Below are 26,324 nucleotides of genomic sequence, written 5' to 3'. Positions count from 1 at the left end.
GTTATTTATTTGAAAAGAATGACACTTTTAGAAAACAAGTAGGATGCAAGAATATTACACAAGTTATGGTTCTGGAGGCTGTAGAATAAACAGAGCTTAATAGAATTCCAGTAGAGTCCCAGGACTTTTTGTCACCTTACATCTTCCAAAGAAAAAGAAGAGCAGCAGTGCTGAACATGCTGGGTCACTTTTACTAAATGGTCATGGCTTAGCTTCTGGGGTAGAACATGGCATATTTGGAAGTGCGGAAGCCCAAAAGGTCCCTCATTTCATTCCGGAACTTGGATAGGTCTTGCCGCAGATCGTTGAGGTTCTCTACCGTGGCCTGGTCAGTGCTCTGCATCTTCTGCCTTGTGGAGGTCAGGTAACGGTGCACTAGACAGCAAATAATCTTCTGGTAGTTCTGGTCTCTTTTATGCTTTAGGTTCTTCCATTCCTGGAAGCAAAAAGTTATTGGTTCATTGGTAGGCTGATGTTAAGGAACAATATTCTAGAGCTCACCCCTTTTTCACTAAAATGGTGCAAGACCTGGTTCTCAGCCAATGTTCAGGCAAACCTGTTTCGAAGCAGCCAGGTGTTTCCACAGACTTGAGAAATGAATGGTAACAATGGATTATGACGCTACATGTTGTTTATGTGACTACATAACCAAAAAAACATATGGCATGGCACGTGTTTGTGAATGCCTTGGGGGGCCCAATTAGAGCTTAGATTCTCTGCCCGAGCCCGGACTCGACCCGCGGGCCGGGTCGGGCCGATATTTCCCGCCACTGTATTCGGGCCGGGTCGGGTCGGGCCCTTGATAGGCTAAAGCACGTTACGTGTCATGCGCAGCGTCTCGTCCACTCTCACTCGCAGTCTCGCACGCGTGACACATCACACCTGCTGTGCGTGCTGTAGGCTACTATTCTGCTGCTTAAGTGCAACATGGAGCTTGAAGAAGCAAAGAAAAAAATTTAAACAGAAGAAATAACTTTGAGCAAGTTTGGAGGAAAATCGGAGGTATGGAAACATTTTAAACTAGTCGTGCGGAGTGACAATATGTGTTGGCTTTGTCTCGTGCATTAAATGCGGCACGCTGCTCGCCTATGACAGCAAAAAAACGGGGACTTCGACGATGAACAGACACATGAAGCAGTCTTGCCATGGCAGAAATTATGATAGTAGTCAGCCTCAGGCCTCAATGTCCTCTTTTGTTACTTTTCCGATCCATTCAATTATTTCTGAATAAACAATGTTTACATGCTTCTTCCTTGTCGCATTATTCATACGATAATTAATAAATGCACGCACATGAACTTGATAAATGTTACAGATATGTTTACTATGCACAAACAAATGCCTTTCCTTTACATGTGCAAAATTCAGAATTAAATGAATGTGCTGCAATTTGTACAAAAAGAGTGTCTGTAGTAACCTACGTGTTTTAGCTATTAAATAAGCACATTTAGTTTCAAGTTTGTTAAGTTTCGTTTTGAAGAAAGCTTTTCTTTAAAGTGAATTTCGTTTTGTATAAATTGTATCTTAATTTTAATACATTCCAATTGCCTGGATTTAATACATAAAAAGCAATAGGCCTATAGCAGACAATATAATCATGACATGCAATCGCCGGCGCGTCGCGGTCACTTAGCCTACAGTACACCATTTGAAACTCGTAACACACGCTGTCACCGAATTTACAAATCTTGCTTGTTGCTCACACACATGCGCGTAATTTGCACGGGGGTTACGGGGGTTATGACCCCCCCAAAAATCTGATCCAGCTAATATAACCCCCCCCCCCCCCCCATATTAAAATAAATATGAAATATTCCGAATGAATACTTTTGTTCGTTTTCTTTATTTCATTTGCCAGCAAGAAAGATAGTATCATATTTTAAATAATCTGTAATGTACTTCCCGCCCACCGCACCGCCGACTACTTGGTATTACCCAACCCGCTTTCTCTACCAAGTTTGTTCACTATATTGCGCAGTCGCTGGGATGAATAGTTGGAGAAAGCTGACGGTGCATGCTAACGGATGGAAAGATGAAAAAGGACACTGAAAGGCAGCCAGACAACGATTTTTCATTGTTGGTCGACACCATTTTTTACAGTCTATGGTCGACACCAGCCAAAAAGAGGAAAAATCCTGACCAAACGGAGGTGCGTTTCTCAAAGTGTGAGGCGCGGGCGCGTGCGCGGCCCACTGCTGGGGGGGAATAGAGACATGACAAATGGGGCGCGACAAACAGGTTTTGTGCCCATCTTTTTAATTCCTTTATTTATTGACCATACACTCAAAACAAAACAAAGACACATTTAAATGTAAGCCTTGCTGAACCTTTTTACACGTAAGTTTAAAAGTAGTAGCTAGGCTATCACTTTATGGTTCCCATGGAGACGCGTCATTCATTGCTTGTCACACCGCAGCCACAATAGCGCTGAATGAATGACTGATGATCTGCTTTTATTTCTTTTTATTAAAAATTTCACAAATTTGTTAGCTATAGCAGGATATATCTGATATTCCGATTGTCAAATATGTGCAAGTGGATGTGTTTTGTTGTTTAAAACACCTTTATAACGATCGCGTTAGTTGTATGCGCAACGTATTTTAGGTAAGTTATCTTAAAATACCTAAAAACAAAAATACGTAAATTATTAGGAATTTACCACCTCCGGCTCAATTTGAGATTATTATCATTATTTTTATTTTTTTATAATTTTTTTGTTCTTTTTGCAGTTTGCAAAGTGACAAAATGAATCAAAGCACAACTAGTCCACACTTTCCCAGTTTCTGAATTTGATGTTATCAGAGGCTAAATGCAAACACAATTTTTTTTTATCTACTTTTGAGTCTTATTTCATGCAAAGTGATAATATAATTGCACTTTCATTTTCTCTCTTTGAAAGTTTTTAATGCTGTTATTTGATGTTAAGTTTTTAAAATGTGATGTTAATAAAATACATTTTAACAGATAAACTTAAAGATTTTGTTAGTGGATGGTGAGTTTTGGTGATGCCCACCAATATGTGAAATCTGTTCAGAATAAAGGTGCAAGCTGCACTCCAGTGTGCCACCCTATATTGTAATATTGAGAGTTGAATTGTGCATAATACATTTGCTGCATGTAGGTGCCAATACAGTGATGCAATTGATTAATCTTTAAGTTTTTTTTTTTTTTTAGCTTTTTTTTTTATAAGATATTGAACACACAAAAAATCAATTAATTGGAAGCTGCCACTGCTGGCTAGTGCTTAAACACTGTGTCATTATGGCATAAATAGTCAAGTGAACAACTGCATTTACGTTAAGTAGCCTAAATCAGTAAAAGTATCACAATGTATTTCTAAAACAGGAACGGCAAATTACCTTTTACACAAGAAAATTATTCAATAAATAAATTAATAAATATGCAGCGAGTTTAACCCCCCCAATGGTAGACCCAAAGTTACGCCCTTGCTCACACACATATTATGTTGAAATAACAATATGTTGTAGTAACATTATTAATCTTTAAGAATATTTGATTGAATGCTGAATGTTGTGTTTGTTCAATTTAATAAAATTAAAACTTTAATTGTGATAATTAAAATAACTGAATATTTAATATTGAGTGGGCAATTTTTGCTCATTTATTAATAGTATTTATATAATATATATAACTGCGCAGCTCCCCCTGTATCTTAAATGATCTAGCACAGCAGCACCTGCGTTAAAAAATATTCTGGCGCCGCCCCTGGTTATAACGGCCCACATATGGTCGGGTTTAAATCGGGCTCGGGCTCATAATTACAGTGAATGTGTCGGGCCGGGCCGGGCTCGGACACAACGTGCTCGGGCTCGGGTAGGGTCGGGCTTGATTTGTTGGGCCCGATCTAAGCTCTAGGCCCAATCCTGCTCCTGGAGGGCCAACATCCTGCAGAGTTTTGCTCCAACCTGCTCCAACACACCTGCCTGGAACTTCTAGCACTTCTTAAGACCTTGATTACCAGGCTCATTTAGGATTATTTAGGGTTGGTGCTAAACTCTACAGAATAGTCCCTCCAGGAGCATGAATTAGGCACCCCTGGTTTATGCAACAGCGGCAGATCTGCGTGTATGCTGTTCACAGAACCGAAAATGACTCTTGCGTACCAACAGGTCTCAAACTCTTGGTATTCTTTTTTTTTTTTTTATTATTCCTACTTGAGAGACATAGAAACTGAACCCACGGGTTTACTGTCTTTCTCTTGTGCATGGAAAGATGAACAAACAGGCACCCTTGGTCTCCAGAGCAGTGGTTTACAATCCTGCACATTTTGTATGTCTCCCTTATGTATGTCACCTGATTCGATTATCAGCTCATTAGGTGAAAGCTCTATAAACTGAAATGTGTCAGATAAGACAGACATACAAAATGTGCAAGATGATTCAAAACCATTGCTTTTGAGCAATTTCACCCTCCCTCTAGTAGACAACGAAATTATTATTTCGAAATTATTTTAGGCCCCGAACCTCCTTTTCTGAGGTAGAAATTCATGGAACCATTTGAGAATTGGCAATTGCCAGGAACATGGAACCATTTAGGTGGAAAGGGGGCAAGTAAGGTTCACAAATTCACTGACCAAGCACCTGTTCCCACACCAGTACAAAGCTGTAAGGATAGGCTGTCTTTAGAAGCAACAGTTTTTACTTTAAGCCCGGTCACACCAAGCTGATTGTGTGGTCGCCTCTTGTCGACTGTGTCTAGGCCAAAAAGCTGAACAGTCAAGCAGAGTTTTCTCTCTCTCACTGACGGCTCGATGCCGATTCAACATGCTGAATCAGCCCAAAAAACCCAGACGGCACCTGACTAAAAAAATCTTTTCCTACCGACGCACAAAAACTGCCCGACGGCCGACAGTTGGCTTGGTGTGTCCAGGCCTTTCATGTCAAATCAATCAAAATGCAAACTATGGATACACAGTCAAGTAGGTAGATTTTCCCAAATATAAGTTTACATAAGTATTACATACCTTGAGGCTATTCTGTCTCTTGACCTTGCCTGTGGAGGTGTGGGAACAGATCCATTTGCTCAGGCTGATCACCAGGTAGCACACGGTCTTGGGTGAGGGGAGGATGTTGAAGGGTGGGGGCAGTGTACACTTGTCATCAAAGTAGCTGAGCCACAGCTTAGCCCGAGCAAACTTCCACTCCTTATCTTCATGGTTCTGCAAGTGGATAAAATCATCATGGTACAACAATGATGCCTTCAGTACCCATTGCTCATTGCCTGATACAAGAAACCAGAGGTACCTGTACTCATACATGTCTTCCTGAACTAAGGAGTTATAATATAACTAAAGAGTAGGGATGTAACAATTCACTAGTAGCCATTTAAAAATCGATAAAAATATGACTAATCAAGTCGGCTAAGATGTTAAACAAATCACGATACACGTTTTAAACAGCAGGGGTGCTATACTGTGACCTCGCTTTACACAGGCTCAATAGCAGCGAGCAAGTTGTAGCTAGCATTATGGACGGTGCGGGCACACTGGCACGAAGCAGAGCGAGCGTTTTCAGTTAATTCTTGGTGGAAGCTTGACTTCCATAGGAATGAATTGGAAGGCTCGCTCTGCTTCGTGCCAGTTGACACACACCGTAACATGGCGACAGCAAGCGCAATGTTAAAATGTAGCGACATTTTAACTTCCCAAAGACTAATAATCACCACAATGAGAAGCTCCAATCACCTCCGTCGGCATGTAAAAAGGCAAACCACAGTGACCGGCGGATTTACAGCCCTACTTGCGGCGACAAGTGCGAGAGCCACGAAGATCACAAGGTGCATCAGTGTTTTCATGACAACCAGGTGTTGTATTGATTTTACTATCTTTTTCTCTAAATGTGTACATGGATTTTTCATTCATAATTTGTCAAATAAAAATAATGTGAAAATAATATTGTACAATCAGTATCGCATCGTGAGTTGAGTGAATCGCTACATCCCTACTAAAGAGCTCTACCATTAGTATTCCCATTGTTCTCAATCATGAGTGACCACATGGCAGAACTAAATGCCCACAATCAAAAATGGCAGGTTTCTGGTCACCTATTTCCAGGATTTGCCAGCTGATTAAACATTGTTGAAACGAACGGTAATGCTAATGGATAGACCTCCATAAAACAACCGATAAGACTGCATTAACCTCTCTACTGCTCCCATCAAGTTTGGAAAACTCGTGGTAAAGAGGTTCTCAATGCTGGCCCTCAAGATCTACTTTCCTGCAGAATTTAGCTCCAACCCTAATCAAACTCACCTGCCTGTAACATTCTAGGAAGCCTAAAGATATTGATTAGCCTTTTCAGGTGTGATTGATTAGGGTGCAAGACAGTGGTCCCTCGAGGACCAGAGTTGAGAACCCCTGCCATAGAGTTTATGTGATGTTAACTCAGGGGGATGGATACTATGGAACTTAATTTGTTTCATTCTACTTGACAGAAACACAATTACGGTAATTCTATCATGTTAAGAAAACACCTATTGGATTCACATTTTTGGAATCAAATCATCTCAAGGGTCACTCACAGCAATCTGTCTGAAGCTCTTATGCAGCATTGCCACTAGGAGTTTAGTGAGAACGATGACTACAACAATGTTGTAGGTACCGATGATAAGAGCACCAACAAATGATCGCAGCTCCTCAGTATAGCTGATCCTTGTGACGAACAGAGCCACATGTGCCAGGGAAAAAATGTACCAGAAGAGGGCATAACATGTCCCCATAAACCTAGAGAAAGTTGAAGATAAATGATTAAGGTAAAATATTACATTAAAACAGAGCATTCATTTTCTTTTCATTGGCAACATGGAGCCTTGCATCTTTAGAAATATGATTTCTGTCACAAAAATCTGAAAACTGCTTTGTCTGTCAAATACCTTTCAAAGGGGTCATATCATGAGGAAGAGCTCAGAACTCAAAACTTCCTCCCCAGTCGAAGAAGAGCATTTATTGAAACTAAGATACAAAAACAACTCATTTTGATTGAAAAATGAATATGACCCCTTTAACCTTTTACACGACTTCAAATTCTCTAATTAGTGTAAATAAGTACGTATGAAAGGTGTCGTTGCTCTGCTGCTGACAGTAGATGCCCTCGCAGTCCTTGCTTTGATCTTTGGTTATGGATGGATCCTTCTGGTCTTTTCCATACAGCTGTCTCAGGCCGATGGTGAAAGAGATGAGCACGAGCAGGAATAAGCCAAGAAACTTCCCGAACTCTTGTAGCATCTGGCCCATGGAGATCTGAAAAGACAAATGAACCGGCCCTGAGTAGCCCAGACTGACTTGTATATAGGATCTATAGAGTTTGTTCTTAATAAGGAATTTTCCAGGTTAAAAACAACTTAAATGGTTAGTAACCATAATTTACTCAGCCTAAAGCCGTCCTAGGTGTATATGACTTTCTTCTTTCAGCCAAACACAATTGAAGTTAAATTAAACAAAAACTTGCTGAATCAGCCGAATTGCCGCCGACATATGGAACACACTCCAAAAACTTACCCGATAGGCCGACGTGGTTTGTCACAGCCCTTATGATATATATATATTTTTTTTGGATCTTCACTGACTAGATTATTCTTAAAAAAAAAAAAAAAAAATACAGAATCTCCATTTTCTCCATTTTTAGATGAACTATCCTTTTAACTAGGAATATTCCTTTTGAAATGGAGATGTTTGAGAACAGCTATTTATGGGTTGATGGTCCTGGAAATAAAAAAATGTTTAAAAGTTAAAGCAAGTAAAAAAAAGTTAAGTAAATATGGCAATATTCTGAAACAAGTTAATTTTAAGTGTTGCATGTCATTTTTAACTAACTTCATATAGCAGACAACAACTAGTCACTGATAAACCTGGCTCGGGTAAATATTTGGTTGACTCATTAGGGGGTAATGGAAGGGGAATATTTCTCAGTAGAGAACTGTACTTACACACATGCAGTAGACTAGCTCTTTTAAGGTGCCTACCTCTATCTGTACTTTAGATTCCACTGGCCTTTCCAGTGTGGGCTGAGGACTAGATGAATTGCTTGTGTCAAGTCTGACCAGTGAACCATAATGTTCGGTTCTGTACTGTGTGTTTGCTCTGAAACATACTGTAGCCAGGATGTTGGGTTTTTTCTTTCTTTTGCAATTAGTGTAATTCATTTTCTTGTCACTCTCAAACCCCTTTTCCACATCTAATATTTTTCAATATTTGTTGAACCGTTGCAGTTGCCATTCCAATCTTGTTTCTGATATGAAGCCCAGGTGTCATGCCAAATCCAGCTCAAAGTGATTTCACTGGCTGAAGTAAGAATTCTATTTGATGCCTGATTAGAAATTCTATATAATACTGTGTTTTTTAACGGTTGCATTCCACTATTTTATCCTGTTTTAAGAGTGTTAATGTTTTGTATAATGTTTGTGGTTGGCAAAGCCGAATTTTCAGGATTCTGGACTGCATTTATTTGAAATATTTTTTTACTGTCACTATTGATAAATTGAATGCATTCTTGCTGAATAAAGGGATTAATTTCTTTAAAACAAACAATGGTATCTTACTGACCATTAACGTTTGTTAACATGTTAATACGTAACATGTTAATAATCCCTTCCATAGAATTCTGCAGATTTTTCCCAAATATCAGCACAAAATATATGGGGAAAGCCCACAGAATCCATCTGGACCTGCAAGTGACTACTTCTTTACATACAAGCAAGTGTGCTATTAGTATACTTCTTTTAAACTAAAAATAAAAAGTATACTTTCAGACAACATTTGATGTACTTCTTTGAAGAAAGAAATTTTCTTTGTGTACTTCTAAGAGATAAACATAAAATTACACTTATATTATACCTGACTTAAACTGACAGAAAAGTCTATTTGGCCTATACTTGTACTCAATCTTTTTATCAAGATCAATTTAAAAGTATAATTAAGTATTCTTCTAAGTATACTTGTAGTTGTGTTTACTCTTTTGATTAAGTATAGCCTATGAAATTCCTTTTTTTTAGATAGTTTTACATAATGTCTTATAAACTTACATTTTTTAAAAGATAGATTTATAAAGAAAACAGAATTTTCTTAATTCTGGAAGTAAATTCCTATGTACACTGGACTTCACAAAAATATACATACTCAATCTACTAAAAGTACAGATAAAGGTATTTCAAGTATATAAATTAATACCTAAATAGGAACATATACTTAAAGTGCAAAAATAATATATAAATAGTAAACTATAAGTATAATGTTAAGTTCACCTAAAGAAAACTTACAAGTATACTTGCAGTATAAAACTACTATACTAGTAGTTTACTGAGAGTACACTTCAAAGCGTACTTTCAGAAACTAAAGAAAGTACTTAAAGAAACTACAAGTATTTAACTAGTAAACTATCAGTATGTAAGTTTACCTGTAGTATAGTTGCAGACAGTACAAATGAAAATTGTAGTGGCAAACTAGTTGTTTTACTACTGTTACACTTAAAGTATACTTTAAAAGTATACTTTTATACACTAAAAAGTGGGCCAATTTACTCTCAAGTCATGAAATAATGAAATAGTACACTTACAAGTATAGTATTAGTACATTGATATTATGCATAAATTATGTACATAAATTATGCTTATAATAAACTTGAACTTTACTTGAGTACTTAATCAAATGAATTATTTTTTAGTAAGGACAGGATTTGGCAATACACCAGCCCATCACATACTGCACAGCTGGTATGTTTAGGCTTAAGGCTTCACGTCCTTACAAAGTTGCACAATTCAGACAGCTGTGCTGTACAAACACCAAATTACTCCTTTAAATAAAGTTTAAGCAGTCAGTTTGACGTCTCAACTCTTGCCCTCACAAAGAGAAATATGTCCTTAGACGTTTATCCAGAGGTGATTCAGTGTTTTCCACTTGCTATCTTTACTTGGGGAGATTTACTGGACACCCTCAACCAAATAATGAAGCAGGAGGGAGTAAACGTCTGACTGTTCCTCTGCCTTCACAGTGGAGGTCAGCTGTGTGAATACTTGAGTCTGTTCCTTGTCATTCCTGTATTTGTACATCATTTGTTTGTCTGTTAGAGGGAGTGACAAAGCAACTATTTAAGCATGTGGGTAGCTACGTGCGTTTACAGAAAACCAAAAATACCATGCTCTTTGCCCTAAATATCTTGCATAGGGTGTGTTCATGCGTGAATCCATTACAGCAAAGTGTGTCTGAATGTATCATTCCGACCACACTTCTTGAGAGAATTACTTTTCCATACATCAGCGCCAGACACTGATGTCAGTCTAGAGAGCAGAGAGCGACTCACACGTACGCTCAGAACTGACATGGCGTTACTTAAGCCAAACACTGAAGCCCTCAGAGAAGAACTCTGCATTATGCAACCTCTCTGAAACTACTGCGGAAAGATGCCTGCTGAAAACTGAAGCTGCTGAAGTCGGTTACAAAGCCGAGTGAGTGAATCTTAAAAATATGAATAAATCGTCCTGTAGCTCAGTTGGAAGAGCATGGCACATTGCCAAGGACAAAGTGCTAACATCTGAACAAACAGACTCATGCCTTGGCAGCTAATCTTTAATCTGTTCTTCAAGAAACAAAAATATTTACTTCAACAAGCATGTGTTAAGTGCTAAGAAATAGAATTGTAAAAGGCCAATTCAAGACTAGTTATAGGTTGCCCTCCACATAGTCAGCATAGTCCAAAAACATTGATTAATTTAGGAAAGAAACAAGTTGCGGAAACGGACCTTTAATGCTCATACAAATTGCTCATATGCCTCTGGACACAGAAGGATTGCATTGGCTTTGATTGAAATGGAACATCTATGCAAAATAATCCTCATTCTCATTTAAGGTCATTCCGTTTCGAATTATGTGATTGTGTATAGTCAACAATAAGCATAAAGGTTTAGCATTTCCATTTTGTAGAGTGGATCATACATTGCGACATTTAAAATGATTCTCGTGTTTAAGAATCTGTAATCTGCTTGACAAATAATTTATGCTATACTGCAGTGCCCACTGACATGCTTTTGAAGTTACTTTTTTTTTTGGCCTTCAAAAACCTGCATTGCGAATGGATAAGAACTGTTGAGTTGTGGATGTTGTGATTACCTGTAAAGGCCCCAAGATGGAGCTGGTGGTGTACATGAAGAAGAGACGCAGATAGCTCAGAACATTGGCGAAAGCAAAAAGTCCTTCTGCAACCAGGATGGGATGGGACGCATCCCAATCTTTCCTATCTATCTCTTTATTCTCATACTGAAGCAGAGGACAAAAGAAAGGTTGGTGTAAATTATGCTATCAGAGACACTTAAACACAGTAACACTTAGACAACAAGATTTTAAACATTAGCCAGCGCTCATTAGATTTGGTGATTTAAAAAATAAAGAAATTCTGTATAATAATTTACACATCCTTGTGTCATTCCAAACTAGAGCTTTCTTCTTCCATGGAACACAAAAGATGTTCAATGAAATAGTACTTTTATGTACCACGTAAGAAAGGAAGTCATAGCTTGGAAAGAAAAGAGGATGAGTAAAAGTAAATGATGACAGAATTTTCATTCTTGAGAAACCTAGTGAGTAATGACTTGGCAAAGTGCTCAGAATGAAATGTTCTGGACTGGGTTTATACCTTGCTGTAAGCCACCACTCTCAGGGCAAAGGTGGCCAAATAAAGTGAGTTCATGACGAAACTTAGCTGGTTTCGTGACTCTTCCAGGAAATCTTCCAATCCCTCATACCATAGACGCTTCACATCCGACCACACCATGCCTGCAGAGATAGGAATTTGCCATCAGCACAAAGAAGCGTCCAAGCAGCAAATCAGAAATTCCTTATTTCTGGCAGTTTTGAATCACTTCCAAATTATATGATAATCCCTAGAGGGCCAGTGACACTCAAAGAACCATGCCTGACAAAAAAAATAAGAGCAAATAGTGATAGATGCTATTTCCACTGGGTGTAAGTACAGTATATCAAAAAAAGTGGAAGACACTATTTGCACCTCAGTGTATTGAATTACATTTGACAACAGTATGCATTAATAACAACATATTGTTTACCACAACATCTGTTTACATTTATTAAAATAAATGCATGCAGTGGACGTGCCAGGCTTCTCCAAACAATTTTACGAAGTGCTCGAATTACACTTTACAAATATTTTCTTCATTTGTATTTAAAATGAATGTGTCTCTGAGCTGGTATGCGATGGGAGTAGGTTGAAGAATGGGATTGGAAAAAGGCTCCACCAGACAATGGCAAGTTGAGTTAGTGTAAAAAGGCTATTGGGATTTAGTGCAAATAGACACAATTTTTTTTTTTGCTATACTGTTTGTATTGTAATTATCAGAGAGCAAGACTGCTTTACATTATTTACATAATATGACAGTGATAAAGCATCATAAATCATGCGTCGATCATTATCAATAAACGGAAGTTGTGATAGTCTTTTTTGTGATGGTCCCTATTGTGACGTATATCAAAATGAAACGGCTTCTCGAAAAAAAAAAAAAAATGTAGGGCGGGACTCGTGTGAGTGAAAGGCGCCAGTAACACATCATTAGAAAGAAATGTCAATGTAAGAGGGAAGGGAAGTTATTTTCATTAAAGATTGAGTTTTAGTACATGACTAAAAAAAACCAATGATGTGCATGAATAAATTATTCATAATAAATACTGCAATATTCCATAAAAAAAGAGAATAGTCTATTTTGATTTCATGCTGACTTTATAACTTATAATGTGAAATGGTGTTTACAATTACTTGTCGCAACTTACCACATTTAAAGGAATAGTTGACCCAAAAATACCAAAGTCTGTCATCGTTTTTTTTTTTAAGAATGCTGGCGTCCAAACAACATTTCATGAACTCAGAGGCAGAGGTAACAACACAACAATGGATGTACCACAAAAAAGCACAAAACTCGCTGAACTAGTTTTAAAGACAGTTGAATATTATAGTCTGTTTGATAGTGCATTTTGAAGTATGAAAGTACACTGGAGGGCTTGTGGTTGTTTTGGAAATTAATGAAGACAGATGTTCTGAATCAGCTCTAATGGGCTGAATATGATTTCCTTTATAGAATTTCAGTTAATTTGTAAGGTGATTAGTGTGATTAGATGTTGGGCCTGTTATTAAAACAGCAGTCAGCAACATTGTATTAAGCTGGAAAGGACGCTGATGTGGTGAGAGTTAAATGCACATCTAGAGAAACATTAGGTAAATGATATTAGCAGTGCATATTCTTAAAGGGATAGTTCACCCAAAAATGAAAATTCTGTCATTTACTCATTTGTCATTTACAACAACTTGAGGGTTGTTCCAAACCTGTATGAATTTCTGTCTTCTGATGAACACAAAAAGCAGATATTGCGAAGAATGTTGGTAACCAAACAGTTGATGGGTTACCAACATTCTTCTAAATATCTTATTTTGTGTTCAGCAGAAGAAAGACATCCTTACAGGTTTGGAACAACTTGAGGGTGAGTAAATGATGACAGAATTTTCATTTCTGGGTGAACTATCCCTTTACAGTTGAAGTGTAAATAATTCATCTTCCTTCCTCTAATAGTCTTCATGCAGTCTAAATTTACTTCAACTTGATCATATGATATTCTTTAAGTCAGGGTGCACAATAAACCATACAAATTTAAATTCACAGCCATTTGGGGCCATAAATACTTAAAGGAAATAAGACAAAAACTAAAACAAGTGCCATTAGCAACAAATTACCCAGTGGTATCATGGTAATGCGCTCTAGAGAGATTCTAACCACTAGCTTTGTTTCTCACTTCCGCATAAGGGAACATTATCTATGTAATTTATCAGTCATACTAATGGTGCTGTAAAATTATTAAGAACAGATGGACGAACTGAACTGCGTATAAGTTTAAGGCTCGTGGTGTGGGTCCATTGTGATTATTTATCTGACTTCATAAATATAATCTTTACAAAGGTAGATATGAAAGAATTTTGACATTGAGACTTCATTGAACGTTTCATTGAATTAGAGAATGTAGGCTGCCACAGACTGAATCCACAACATGAACCTCTTAACATGTATTTAAAGATTCGGAAATGGGGGGGAAAAAAAACATCAAAACTACAAGTGTGAACACACCCTTACATTTATATGAATTTTTAAAATCGCAATGTTACAAATTACTCTTTTGTACCATTTGATGCACAGCGTACTTCTGCTCTACAGTCTATGCAGCATTACATCACCAAAGTGTGGACTCGGAAGAGGCATTTGCCTCAAGGCCTTAGGGATGAATTCGTGGCACTTTATGATTTGTTATAATACTTGATTTATCTTTTTCTTCCTGCTGAAACAAAGATCCCAGCAAAACATTCTCGTTTGTTGGATAGCAAGCAGATGCCAAGAAAATAACAGATAAATGTGTTCATGTATGTACACAAATGCCACCCATCCTCACCTATGATCCAGAGAATGAGAAAGTAGTCTATCGTCTTCAAACGGGGACCCATGCAGTTCTTCGTATCCTCATTGTAGACCAGTGAATACAGGTTTAGAAGCAGTAGGAAGGTGAAGTAAGATGCACTGTGAATGATGAACTTGATGAAAGGTGTGTGGATGACCTGGCCCACACGAGAACGAGGTCCCAGAAGGTAGCAGACGGACAGCAGCGGCCACAGCAGAACAACACTCAAAACATACAGGATCTTTAAGCATGTGTGCTTGCGGCGGTAGCTCGCCATCTCGCCAAACCACACCGTGTTCAGGAACTGCTGACAATTGGACTGGGCGACAAACTACAGGTCAGAAAAAGAGAAAACACATTACAAAAAAGCCATGTGTATATGGTGTTTTCTAATAAAATAAAGGCTTATACTGTATATCTGTCAAAGCATTTAATCTGACAATATTTGTCTATTGATTAAGCAAGTTACCAGGGGTGCATTTCCTAACTATGCATTTCCTAACCAATAATTAATGATTTGGTGCTTCCCAGCCAACCATAGTTCCAAAGAACATTCACAAACAGCATCACACACTTCCACAGCTCTTGACCTGAAGCATTGGGGTTTTTTTTATGACTTGTGGATTTCAATAGATCGTGCTCTGGGGCAAAATAAGCAGGCTGACATGCATGCTAGCATATTTCATTCCATATATTTACAGTGAGGAAAATAAGTATTTGAACACCCTGCTATTTTGCAAGTTCTCCCACTTGGAAATCATGGAGGGGTCTGAAATTGTCATCGTAGGTGCATGTCCACTGTGAGAGACATAATCAAAAAAAAAAAAAAAAATCCAGAAATCACAATGTATGATTTTTTAACTATTTATTTGTATGATACAGCTGCAAATAAGTATTTGAACACCTGAGAACATCAATGTTAATATTTGGTACAGTAGCCTTTGTTTGCAATTACAGAGGTCAAACGTTTCCTGTAGTTTTTCACCAGGTTTGCACACACTGCAGGAGGGATTTTGGCCCACTCCTCCACACAGATCTTCTCTAGATCAGTCAGGTTTCTGGGCTGTCGCTGAGAAACACGAAGTTTGAGCTCCCTCCAAAGATTCTCTATTGGGTTTAGGTCTGGAGACTGGCTAGGCCACGCCAGAACCTTGATATGCTTCTTACAGAGCCACTCCTTGGTTATCCTGGCTGTGTGCTTCGGGTCATTGTCATGTTGGAAGACCCAGCCTCGACCCATCTTCAAATGCTCTAACTGAGGGAAGGAGGTTGTTCCCCAAAATCTCGCAATACATGGCCCCGGTCATCCTCTCCCTAATACAGTGCAGTCGCCCTGTCCCATGTGCAGAAAAACACCCCCAAAGCATGATGCTACCACCCCCATGCTTCACGGTAGGGATGGTGTTCTTGGGATGGTACTCATCATTCTTCTTTCTCCAAACACGTTTAGTGGAATTATGACCAAAAAGTTCTATTTTGGTCTCATCTGACCACATGACTTTCTCCCATGACTCCTCTGGATCATCCAAATGGTCACTGGCAAACTTAAGACGGGCCTTGACATGTGCTGGTTTAAGCAGGGGAGTCTTCCGTGCCATGCATGATTTCAAACCATGATGTCTTAGTGTATTACCAACAGTAACTTTGGAAACGGTGGTCCCAGCTCTTTCAGGTCATTGACCAGCTCCTCCCGTGTAGTTCTGGGCTGATTTCTCACCTTTCTTAGGATCATTGAGACCCCACGAGGTGAGATCTTGCATGGAGCCCCAGTCCGAGGGAGATTGACAGTCATGTTTAGCTTCTTCCATTTTCTAATGATTGCTCCCAACAGTGGACCTTTTTTCACCAAGCTGCTTGGCAATTTCCCCGTAGCCCTTTCCAGCCTTGTGGAGGTGTACAATTTTGTCTCTAGTGTCTTTGGACAGCTCTTTGGTCTTGGCCATGTTAGTAGTTGGATTCTTACTGATTGTATGGGGTGGACAGGTGTCTTTATGCAGCTAACGACCTCAAACAGGTGCATCTAATTTAGGATAATAAATGGAGTGGAGGTGGACATTTTAAAGGCAGACTAACAGGTCTTTGAGGGTCAGAATTCTAGCTGATAGACAGGTGTTCAAATACTTATAGTTAAAAAATCATATATTGTGATTTCTGGATTTTTTTTTTTTTAGATTATGTATCTCACAGTGGACATGCACCTACGATGACAATTTCAGACCCCTCCATGATTTCCAAGTGGGAGAACTTGCAAAATAGCAGGGTGTTCAAATACTTATTTTCCTCACTGTATATATACACAAATTTCATCACATCTGTAGTTTTTCAAAAGAATGACTTTCATTTTTGAAGAGCTTGCATGTGCGACTGTGCTCTAGAACAGGAATACGACATAAGAGGGAACCTGTGACTGAAGCAAAACAACAGAACAAAAATAGCAACACAGTCCTCGTACGCTCATTATTTACATCTCCACCATGCTGCATGACATCATCAACAATGGTTCTCTATTGTTGAACCAACGTCGTTCATACGACAATTGTGCGACGTAGTTACTACCGTTTCGGGAAACTATCTTAAAAATAAAGGTTCTTTAAAGGGTTAGTTCACCCAAAAATGAAAATTCTGTCAGTAATTACTCACCCTCATGTTGTTCCAACCCGGTAAGACCTTCGTTCATCTTCAGAACACAAATTAAGATATTTTTGATTAAATCTGAGAGCTGGATCACTCCTCCACAGGCTTCTATGGGATCGAAACTTGCCGGTCCAGAAAAGTTATTTAAGAGATCGTTAATATAGTCCAAGCGACTACAGTGGCTCAATCTTAAGTTTATCAAGCGACGAGAATACTTTTTGTGCGCAAAAAAATAAATAAAAAATAACGACTTTATTCCACTATTCATTTCCTTCTCTCTGGGCCTCGAGTTCATGTAGTGTAACTGCGCAGCGCATCTGTGTTGTATGTCACACGCATCACACACATGACCAGCGTCGGCCAATAGTGACAACACAGAAGTGCTGTGCTAAAACACTATGTGAACTAACTCGAGGCCCAGAAAGAAGGAAATGAATAGTGGAATAAAATCTCTTTTTTTTTTTGCCCACAAAAAGTATTCTTGTCGCTTGATAAACTTAAGATTGAGCCACTGTAGTCACTTGGACTATATTAACGATCTCTTAAATAACTTTTCTGGGCCAGGCAAGTTTCAATCCCTTAGAAGCCTACGGAGGAGTGATCCAGCTCTCAGATTTAATCAAAAATATCTTAATTTGTGTTCCGAAGATGAATGAAGGTCTTACGGGGTTGGAACAACATGAGGGTGAGTAATTACTGACAGAATTTTCATTTTTGGGTGAACTAACCCTTTAATGGTATCTTTGGGTCCATGAAGAAATTCATGGAACATTTCCATTGCACAAGTATTCTTTAAGGTGGAAAAAGGTTCTTAAGCTTATTAACATTTTCTTCACTCTAAGAAAAAAAAAAACCTGGTTCTTTTAAGAACTGTTAACTGAAAGGTTTTTTTAGGGAGCCAAAAATAATAATTATGTGGCATCATTGAGAAATTCCCCTTTTGGAACCTTTATTTTTAAGAGTAGTTCATTTTCCAGCGATGCATCATACTATGGTACTTAAGCAATGTGTTATATCGTTGTATGAGAAACGCAGCCCAGGCTTGAGAGGACACAAGCACAGTAAGTTGTGTTAAAAATTCTCATTAACCTCTTTTTGGTTGTATTTGATGGCCAGTTTGAGGCGACTGAGGTTCATGCGTTCCTCCAGCAGGCCTCTCTTGTCCACTTGGTCTTCACTGGACGTGTGGTTCAGTATAACTTCCAGTTCGCGAGAGTTGCGGGCCTGAGCCAGCAGGTCCTTGGCAAACATCTTGCACTGCTGGGCAAGTTCTTCATAATCATTCCTGTAATAATGTCAATGAGACCCAGAATGAGCAGTAGAAGGAAAAAGCTTAATTTCTTCTACACTCTTACAAATAAAGGTTCTTTTGGCATCTGTGTTTCCATAAAGGACCTTTAACATCCATGGAATGTTTCCATTGCACAAAAAGTTTTTTATAGTGGAAAAGGGTTCTTTAGATTTTTAAAATGTTCTTTGTACTATGTACAAAATGGTTCTTTCTGTTCACTGAAAAGCTCTTTGGAGAAACAAAAATGGTTCTTCTATATCAGGGGTTTTCAACTGTGGCCCCCAAGATCTACTTTCCTGCAGAGTTTACCCGCAACCTTTGCTGTGTTCGAAATCGCCTCCTATACCCTCATTCACTATTCCCTACATTAATCCACTAAAATACTGTTTAATAATCATTTGAAACTGGCAGCTCCAGTAGTAATGAAAACATGTTTAGAAATGAAACATGAAACAATAAATGAAACAATACGAAAACAATTTAATAATCAATTAAAAAGGAATTTATACCTGTATGATGTTAAGTTGTACCCACATTGGACCAAAAGTTTGGAAAATGGATGGATGGATGATTCTGGCAAGAGCAGTAATTTATTCGGCACGACCCTAACAGAGCATTATGGGTATTTTCAGCTTTGTACATCAGTTTTACACTCGTTATTGCGGTGCATGAGATTGAATGAGTGAACTCGATAATGTCCACTATGGTTTCGGATACTACTACAAATGGCTGTCCCCTCAAATAGTGCCCTATCTAAGGGTATAAGGGTGTGATTTTGGACACAGACCTTGAATAACTCACCTACCTGCAACTTTATAGTAATCCTAAAGACATTGATTGTTCAGGTGTGTTTGATTAGGGGTGGAGCTAGACTCTGCAGGACATTGGACCTTGAGGGCCAGAGCTGAGAATCCCTATTCAATGGCATTGCTGTGAAAACCCCCTTTTGGAAACTTAATTTTTTTGAGTGTAGATGTGTCATGACACGTTTTCAATGGCATTGTAAGTAATCTACAGCTCTTTTTTGGATGAGAAATTGTTTTACAACGGAACATGGGATAATGTCAGTATCTACAGGCATGTAGAGGTACTTGTTATTATCTGAATCAGGAATATGTGTTTAGGAATAAAGTGTTTTGTCACACCGGAGGAAATTTAGGTTGAATCACCTACTGTTCTTTTGACAAACATGAGGTTCTTGTTGTAATATATTTCCCATCTGAATTAACCTCTTCAAGTTGACTGACCGATTAATATGATGGGCCAAAAATTGCTGTAGACAAAACATTTTTGCCTCACCTGATAATGGTGCGTGAATGTAAAATTCTAAATTAAATAAATACTTTTTACTCATCATGAATCTATCCTTTTAAGTCCCTCTTAAATGTAATTATTTAACTGTTTATTCCTTATTTGCGACAAATGGCACTATATGGGATAAATCATTCTCTCAGGGAAACCTGGAGACGAATTGTGAATTTTTTCAAATTTAGCAGCTAATTTGGAATTTAAAAGTCATTCTTATAAGTGCAGTACAGATTTTCTGAGAAACGCTATTGAAAATTTTAATCCACACGTAAACAAAAAATATTTTGAATATTAGCTAGATGTCTGTTTGTGTGCTGTAAAAATGTCTTTATCTGCATTAATATTGGAAAAGCTTTCCAGTGCTGGAGAGACGTTAGAGAGTGGGAAGGCCTGGAAATGAATGCCGAGGTTGCTTTGTTTCTGCTCGATATATGAGTAACATTGAACCAAGATATGCTGTTGTATGCCGCAGTTGTTGTAGAATCACAGCTGATTCCCATAGTGTGCTTATTATTTTGGGGGCGGAGCAAGGAAGGAAGGGGTGTTTTTGTTTGGGTGTCGATTTCAAATATTAACATTAGCTTAATGATTATAATCAGACAACTAACGCAGTCGGAATAAAAACTCACATGCAACCACGTCAATCGGAATGAATTGGCCAAATCCGATAAAGTGTCTGTTTACACTACATCGTTTTCAACTGAAAAATTTTATGTGTTTTGGCCATTCATTTACACAACAATGGTGTTTTGTGGGCCTGAAAATGCAAACTTTAGAAAATGTGTTTTAAACACGTTTTTGAAAACGATACAGTTATTGCATTTGTGCAAACTACAAAAACGCAAACTTATGAAAACAGCTACCTACTACGTGTTCAGTCTATAGGCGCATAGTGTTTCTTTACAAAGTGACATCGCCAACTACTGGCCAGGCAGCGAAATATAGCATTTTTAGTCATTTCCGCAGATCCGTGAACGTGAAGCATTTTGACAATGTTGACGTCTGTACTCGAAAAATGCAAAGGAAAAACATTTCTGTTTTTAATATATTGCTGTCGTGTAAACATACCCTAAAATTTCATTCAGATTGTAAGGGGTGGTTTAAACCAGGGCTCTGAACCGGTTCAATGAAAGAAAACAAAAAACTAAAACAACCGAAATTTAGACAGGAACATTACCAGAAACGGAAACTAAATCAAATTGAATCGTTCTGAACAGAAACGCTTATTTGAAATGGCCATTAACTGGTTAATAACGCTATTTTATCTTTCTATTTAATATTTTAATTTGGCAGTCAACCAATAACGAATTCAAATAGTTCGGACTATGCAAATGTGATATTGAAGCATAGCCCATCCAATGTGAGTGAACTGCCCGCGCTCAGCTGTCAAGTCATCATAGGTGGGTCGCAATGGCAATGCGCTGGTGTTAGTTTTTCTGAGGATACATCACCAACCATAAAGCATTAGGCCTACATTTCAGTGAAAATGACTTGCAGGTAATATGCAGCTTGTTGTGTGTTTTATAACCAGTGAAAATTGCAGGATAGTGTAGAACATGGATTCACACAATGTCACATCATGCACTTAAAGCGCTTCTGTGAACAGAGAAAACAGATTAAAACTAAATATATAAAAATTAATGTATAATAATACAAGTAATATATATATATGTATTATATTACATATATACACTTAATTACAGATTAACCAAACGAAAGCTCATTTTTTGCTGCGTTTTGGTTCAGTTTCCTTTCGTTGAATATATTTGAATAAATGTTGTATTGGCTATGACTAGACAGCAAATACAAGACTCTCTTCATGTTTTTGAGTAAAGAAAACAGCAAAAAATAGGTAACTTTTTTTAAACAACAAACATTATTAACAGTTTTAAAGATATTAAAGATGTAATTTTTTTTCAAATCAAACCAGTTTCGGAACGGTAATAATACCGAACGAATGCATGAAAAGAAACATTTTTTTAAGCCCTGGTTTAAACCTTTTTCTAATCTGATCGAGAGGACATATAAACACTTGATCAGATGGAAAACAGCAACTGGACAGTACTGCGCATGTGCAATGATGTAGAAATGCTGTAATGACATATGACGCAATGAATGTGCTGCTGTTGTTGTTAAATGAAATGTCACAAAAATTCTCCTTCCACTTATCGGGCCCTATCTTGCACCCAGCGCAATTGACTTTGTACACCGACGCATGTATCATTCCTATTTTGCACCCGCGCACAGCGGACTTTTCCCTCCACAGACGCACGGCGGTAAATTACGAAATGAACTTGCGCTCCCTGGGCGGTTCAGCGCAAAGAGGAGGCGTGTTCCGGCGCAAACATTCCCTGGTGCTATTTTGCAGGTTTAGAAAACAATTCCGCCACTGACCAGGAAAAACCTAGTCTAAAGTCAGTGGCGCGTTGCGCATGTTATTCATATGCTATTTTAAAGGTGCATGCTTGGCCATAATCAATGTAGCGTGTGCACAACGCGCATGCACTTTGCTTCTCTCATCTACACAGACGCAGCAGTTCTCATTTTTAGAAAACCATACATTATTACAAGGAAAAAAATTAACACACGAGGAAAATCATTGTTGTATCCATGAAGATGTGAAAAAATAGGCATAAATCTAGCTTACACATTTACCCAAATTGTTATACGCCTGTTTAACCGAAGCTAATTTGGGTGGGTTTCTCCATCCCCATACAATGTCACTTCTCTGTCTTTTACGGCCCTGGCGAGAACGTCGGTCTCCTCAGCTGTGAACCGCTCCTGGCGTGCGCCTGGCAAGTCCGCCATTATAATAGCAATCTGCCATGGAACAAGCGCGTCTGCTCTTAAAGGGAATGTGAGATGTCGCTCTGATTGGTTTATTTTACGTTACGCCCAAACCACACCTATAAATAATGAAGCTACTTCAGACCAACCCATTTTAGATTTGCGTCGGGCGCAAGAGGCATTTATCCCGCCGGTATTATAGCAACAGCGCCCAAGACATACTAAAACAAAGTTACTTGCGTTTCGCGCTTGATACTTGCGTTTTAGATCATTAAAATAGGGCCCATCGTCTGTGAAGTGGAGCAGGACAACGTCCCATCAGTCCTTGTTTTGGACTTTCATCCACACAGACGCCTTGCTTTGGTCGCAAGAACGGGCATTTTTACTGCTTGATAAGCATAAGCAGCATGGCACAATGATTCATGCACATGTCGTCTCCTAATTAGGACCCGAAATAGATAAATATTAAGTCTGTTCTTTAAAATGAAGAAAAGAATCAATTTAGGAGAATAGTCTGAGTAAACAGCGGGAAACTCATGTAAAAAAAATAAATTCCGATATTGAAGCTTGTGACATAAAACGCGCACATCAACCTGATGACTTTATTTAGCAGTCATGTAAACACAACGTTTGGTTTCAATTCAACTAATTCATTCTGACTAAAACAAAAGGTGTCTCCATATAAACATAGATAGTGTTTCTTAGAAATCACTTTAATTGCACCTTTAACTCAATATGATTAGGTGTCTAACCATTGGCAAACATCCTGGTTCTTTCTACAACAGAACAACTTTTGTCCCCAGTAAATTAATTGTTATTAAAATGCATGCTTCTGTAAAATGGTCAAAACCAAAGCAAAGAGGGTATTTGCTGCTGTTTAGCTCTCTCATTTAGCAGTTATCCCTATGAGACCTCTTTCTCTAATCACTCTTCCATTACCGAAACTCCACTTCCACCAGGCTCAGCTCTTTCAGATCAGTGCTGAGCTCAAATGCTCTCAGAATGGGGTCTTCTTCTGTAAGCATGATCAAGGATGGGCTGGCAAGGCACCGGTAGATATCTAGACGGAACCTGCAAGAGACACGATGGAGGAGGAAGGAGAACACTAAATACATTGCAACACAACTACACATTGTAAATATACTTTAGCATGTCTGTTTGTTCTTATCAAATGTATTTATAGGTGCATTTTCAATAGGGACTACTTGAAATCCCTAAAGTATGTATCATATACTGTAGGTTGAAATGTCTTACATGTCCTTGAATAAAGATCGGACTATGTCCCTGATAAGCCTTCAACGTTTTTTCAACTTTGAACTAATAAATCTTAATCGTTCTCTAAAATGCTTTTCTATTTTTTTTTTAAGATATAAACACAGAATTAATTTTAAGAACTCTGGATAGGGAAAATGGGAAAATTATTAAATGAATAGATTACAAAAATAAAATATATATATATACAGTATATACAATAAGATGATGCAATAAAAATGTTAAAAAGGTTTTTTAAATGTGCGAATAAGAGAAATTAAATAAACCAAATGGTTTGATTGATTAGATAAAATTATTACCTTGAGTGGCGAAGACTGTCCTTCTTGTTTTTGGCATTACAGAGGGTGCACTCGCACCCTACAGCGTGCGGTCGGGGCAGTGAGATGTCTTGCTTTAATAGCATGGTCAGAATCTCATAATTGTTCCTGTGGGCAGCAAGAATGACTGGAGCAACATCCATTGTGGTGGAATACTCTGGGTTTTGAATGCGCTGCATTAATTTCTAAATAAAATTAAAATTAAAAAAAGGAATAAAGCAATATGACATTTTGAAACATGAATATTTATACAAATATTATTTATAAATATAAATAAATAAATATATATAAAACTGTATAAATATCACTGATAGTAAAATACTAATATTTAGTCAATCAAATATAAAAAAAGAAACTCTTCCAAAAAATACTCATATCATTCAAAAGGGCATATGTGTGCCAGACGCTTGGCTTTTCCTTCACTATTCGTTTCAACAAAACAAAAGGTTTTTAAGATCAAGAGAAAAAATTCTCTCAAGCATTTCCAACGAGTTAACTGGTAGAGTTTATATTTTTAAACTAAAAAAAGAATATAAAATTGAAAAATAGACTAACCGCAATAGAAGGCTTGGAGGAACGCCTGGGCCGATGGTTTAGCAGGATGTCAACTGCTCCTACCACTTCTGAATCAATAGCCACTAATAATGCATCTGTGGCCTGCACGCACGCATGCGCACACACACGCACACACACACACACACACACACACACACACCCATCCCAAATTAACAGATTGGTTTTATATAATATGTTATGCATGAGCTGAAGACATGGGTGTTTTCGTACCTGACAGCCATGGTCCAAGAGCAACTGCAATATGTCTAGATTCTCATTTTCGATTGAAATGGTGACAGCATCTCTCCCAAGTACATCTACACAGTTAATGTTTAATTCACCATGTCGTTTCTCCTCCAGAAGTTTCTTTACCATGTAGTAGTCTCCTTAAAATGCAGTTAGGTAACAATACAGGTTCAATGGTTTATACAATGACAACTAAATGTTATCAGCAAGAGAGGACAGTGGTTTGTGATGGAAAACTATATCGCCCTTAAAGGAGAGATATCCTTCCCTGAGCCATTTTAGGATTTCTTTATATGGTAAAAGAATAGCAACTGACGCCTGTCTGCACAATGTAACCAGAGGAAATTCATTAGTTTTCCAAGCTGTTTCTGGAATGTTTGGAAATAAACTACGCAGCGCACTGCTGTATGAACCAGGTCTGAGCCATCAGTCAAGCTCTCAAAATCTATTTATCTCAAAACAAATTACTAGAGCCAAACTAGTAGTACGTAATTCAAAATAAATATGTGAAATTCTTACAGTCCATTATTTGATTACAATTATTTTAATTGTATACAATTACCCTTAAACCATTCGAAATAAAATCTCTACGGACTTTTAGCTAACTTTTTTTTAGTTAACTAAACTACATCTTCGTCTCTGTTCTAATCTAAGTCATTTTTGAAACTTTCTATTCTAGCACTTCTTATGTTACAGTTTTTCTACATGTGACTATTTTATTAAAAGTAAAAAACATCCTCTAAATTATCTCTAAATTAATATTAGGTCATAAACGTACTATATTATTATCAATAATGTGATAATATTGCTATATATATATATATATATATACACACACACACAGACACTAGGCTTTCATCACTAAATATGAACAAATATTTGATATTAGAGCTATTATATTTTAATAAAACAATGATAAATAATAGAAACAATAAAAAAAAGTTTACATACTATAAGTATTTTGTTTATACCTCAAAATGTATCTAACATAAATATAACCTAATATACTATTATTGTTGTGTTATACAATATATATTTAAATACATTCGTATTGTAATGGTAAATGAACTTACCCTTCTCGCAGGCCAGCAGAAAGAGCTTCTCGTCCAGAGTGGTCTCCTCCTTCACCTCTCTGACGTCTTTTAACGCCAGATATTTATCCGGTGAGGACACGTCCGTGCCCTGATATAGAGCAGCCATTATAACGGAGAGAGAGTACGGCAAAGCACTGATGTGCATCCCACTGAGCAGATAATTACACCTTTATACACATGAAATCACGAAATAAAAATAAGAGCCCTGGTCAGTCCTGATGAAAACGATGTTACGCGCTCTGATAAGGCCCTCACTGTAATGAGAGATTGACTCCTGTCAGAGCTTTTTATTTAACTTCCGCGTCTCGGCTTATGTGTGTGGTACGATAGAGAAAACATCCATCAGCATGTATGACGATATT

The 26,324-nt window shown here is 37.9% G+C and overlaps 1 protein-coding gene across 1 annotated transcript; it reads right to left on the bottom strand.

Moving 5' to 3' along the window:
- Positions 1-208: 208 nt before the first annotated feature.
- trpc1 (transient receptor potential cation channel, subfamily C, member 1) lies at positions 209-26,107 on the bottom strand (the record flags this gene model as incomplete). Its single annotated transcript, XM_081353285.1, has 13 exons — positions 209-436; positions 4,985-5,179; positions 6,541-6,742; positions 7,068-7,258; positions 11,120-11,266; positions 11,643-11,782; positions 14,453-14,789; positions 18,182-18,377; positions 23,418-23,549; positions 24,050-24,252; positions 24,623-24,724; positions 24,854-25,008; positions 25,942-26,107. The coding sequence occupies 13 exons, from the start codon at positions 26,105-26,107 to the stop codon at positions 209-211; spliced, it is 2,394 nt and encodes a 797-aa protein (XP_081209411.1).
- Positions 26,108-26,324: the final 217 nt, after the last annotated feature.

This window comes from Scardinius erythrophthalmus, assembly GCF_964197995.2.
Source record: "Scardinius erythrophthalmus genome assembly, chromosome: 22".
NCBI classification, from domain to species: Eukaryota; Metazoa; Chordata; class Actinopteri; order Cypriniformes; family Leuciscidae; genus Scardinius; species Scardinius erythrophthalmus.
The sequence above is the reverse complement of the archived record's forward strand: the minus strand, read 5'-3'. Positions and strand labels throughout refer to the sequence as shown.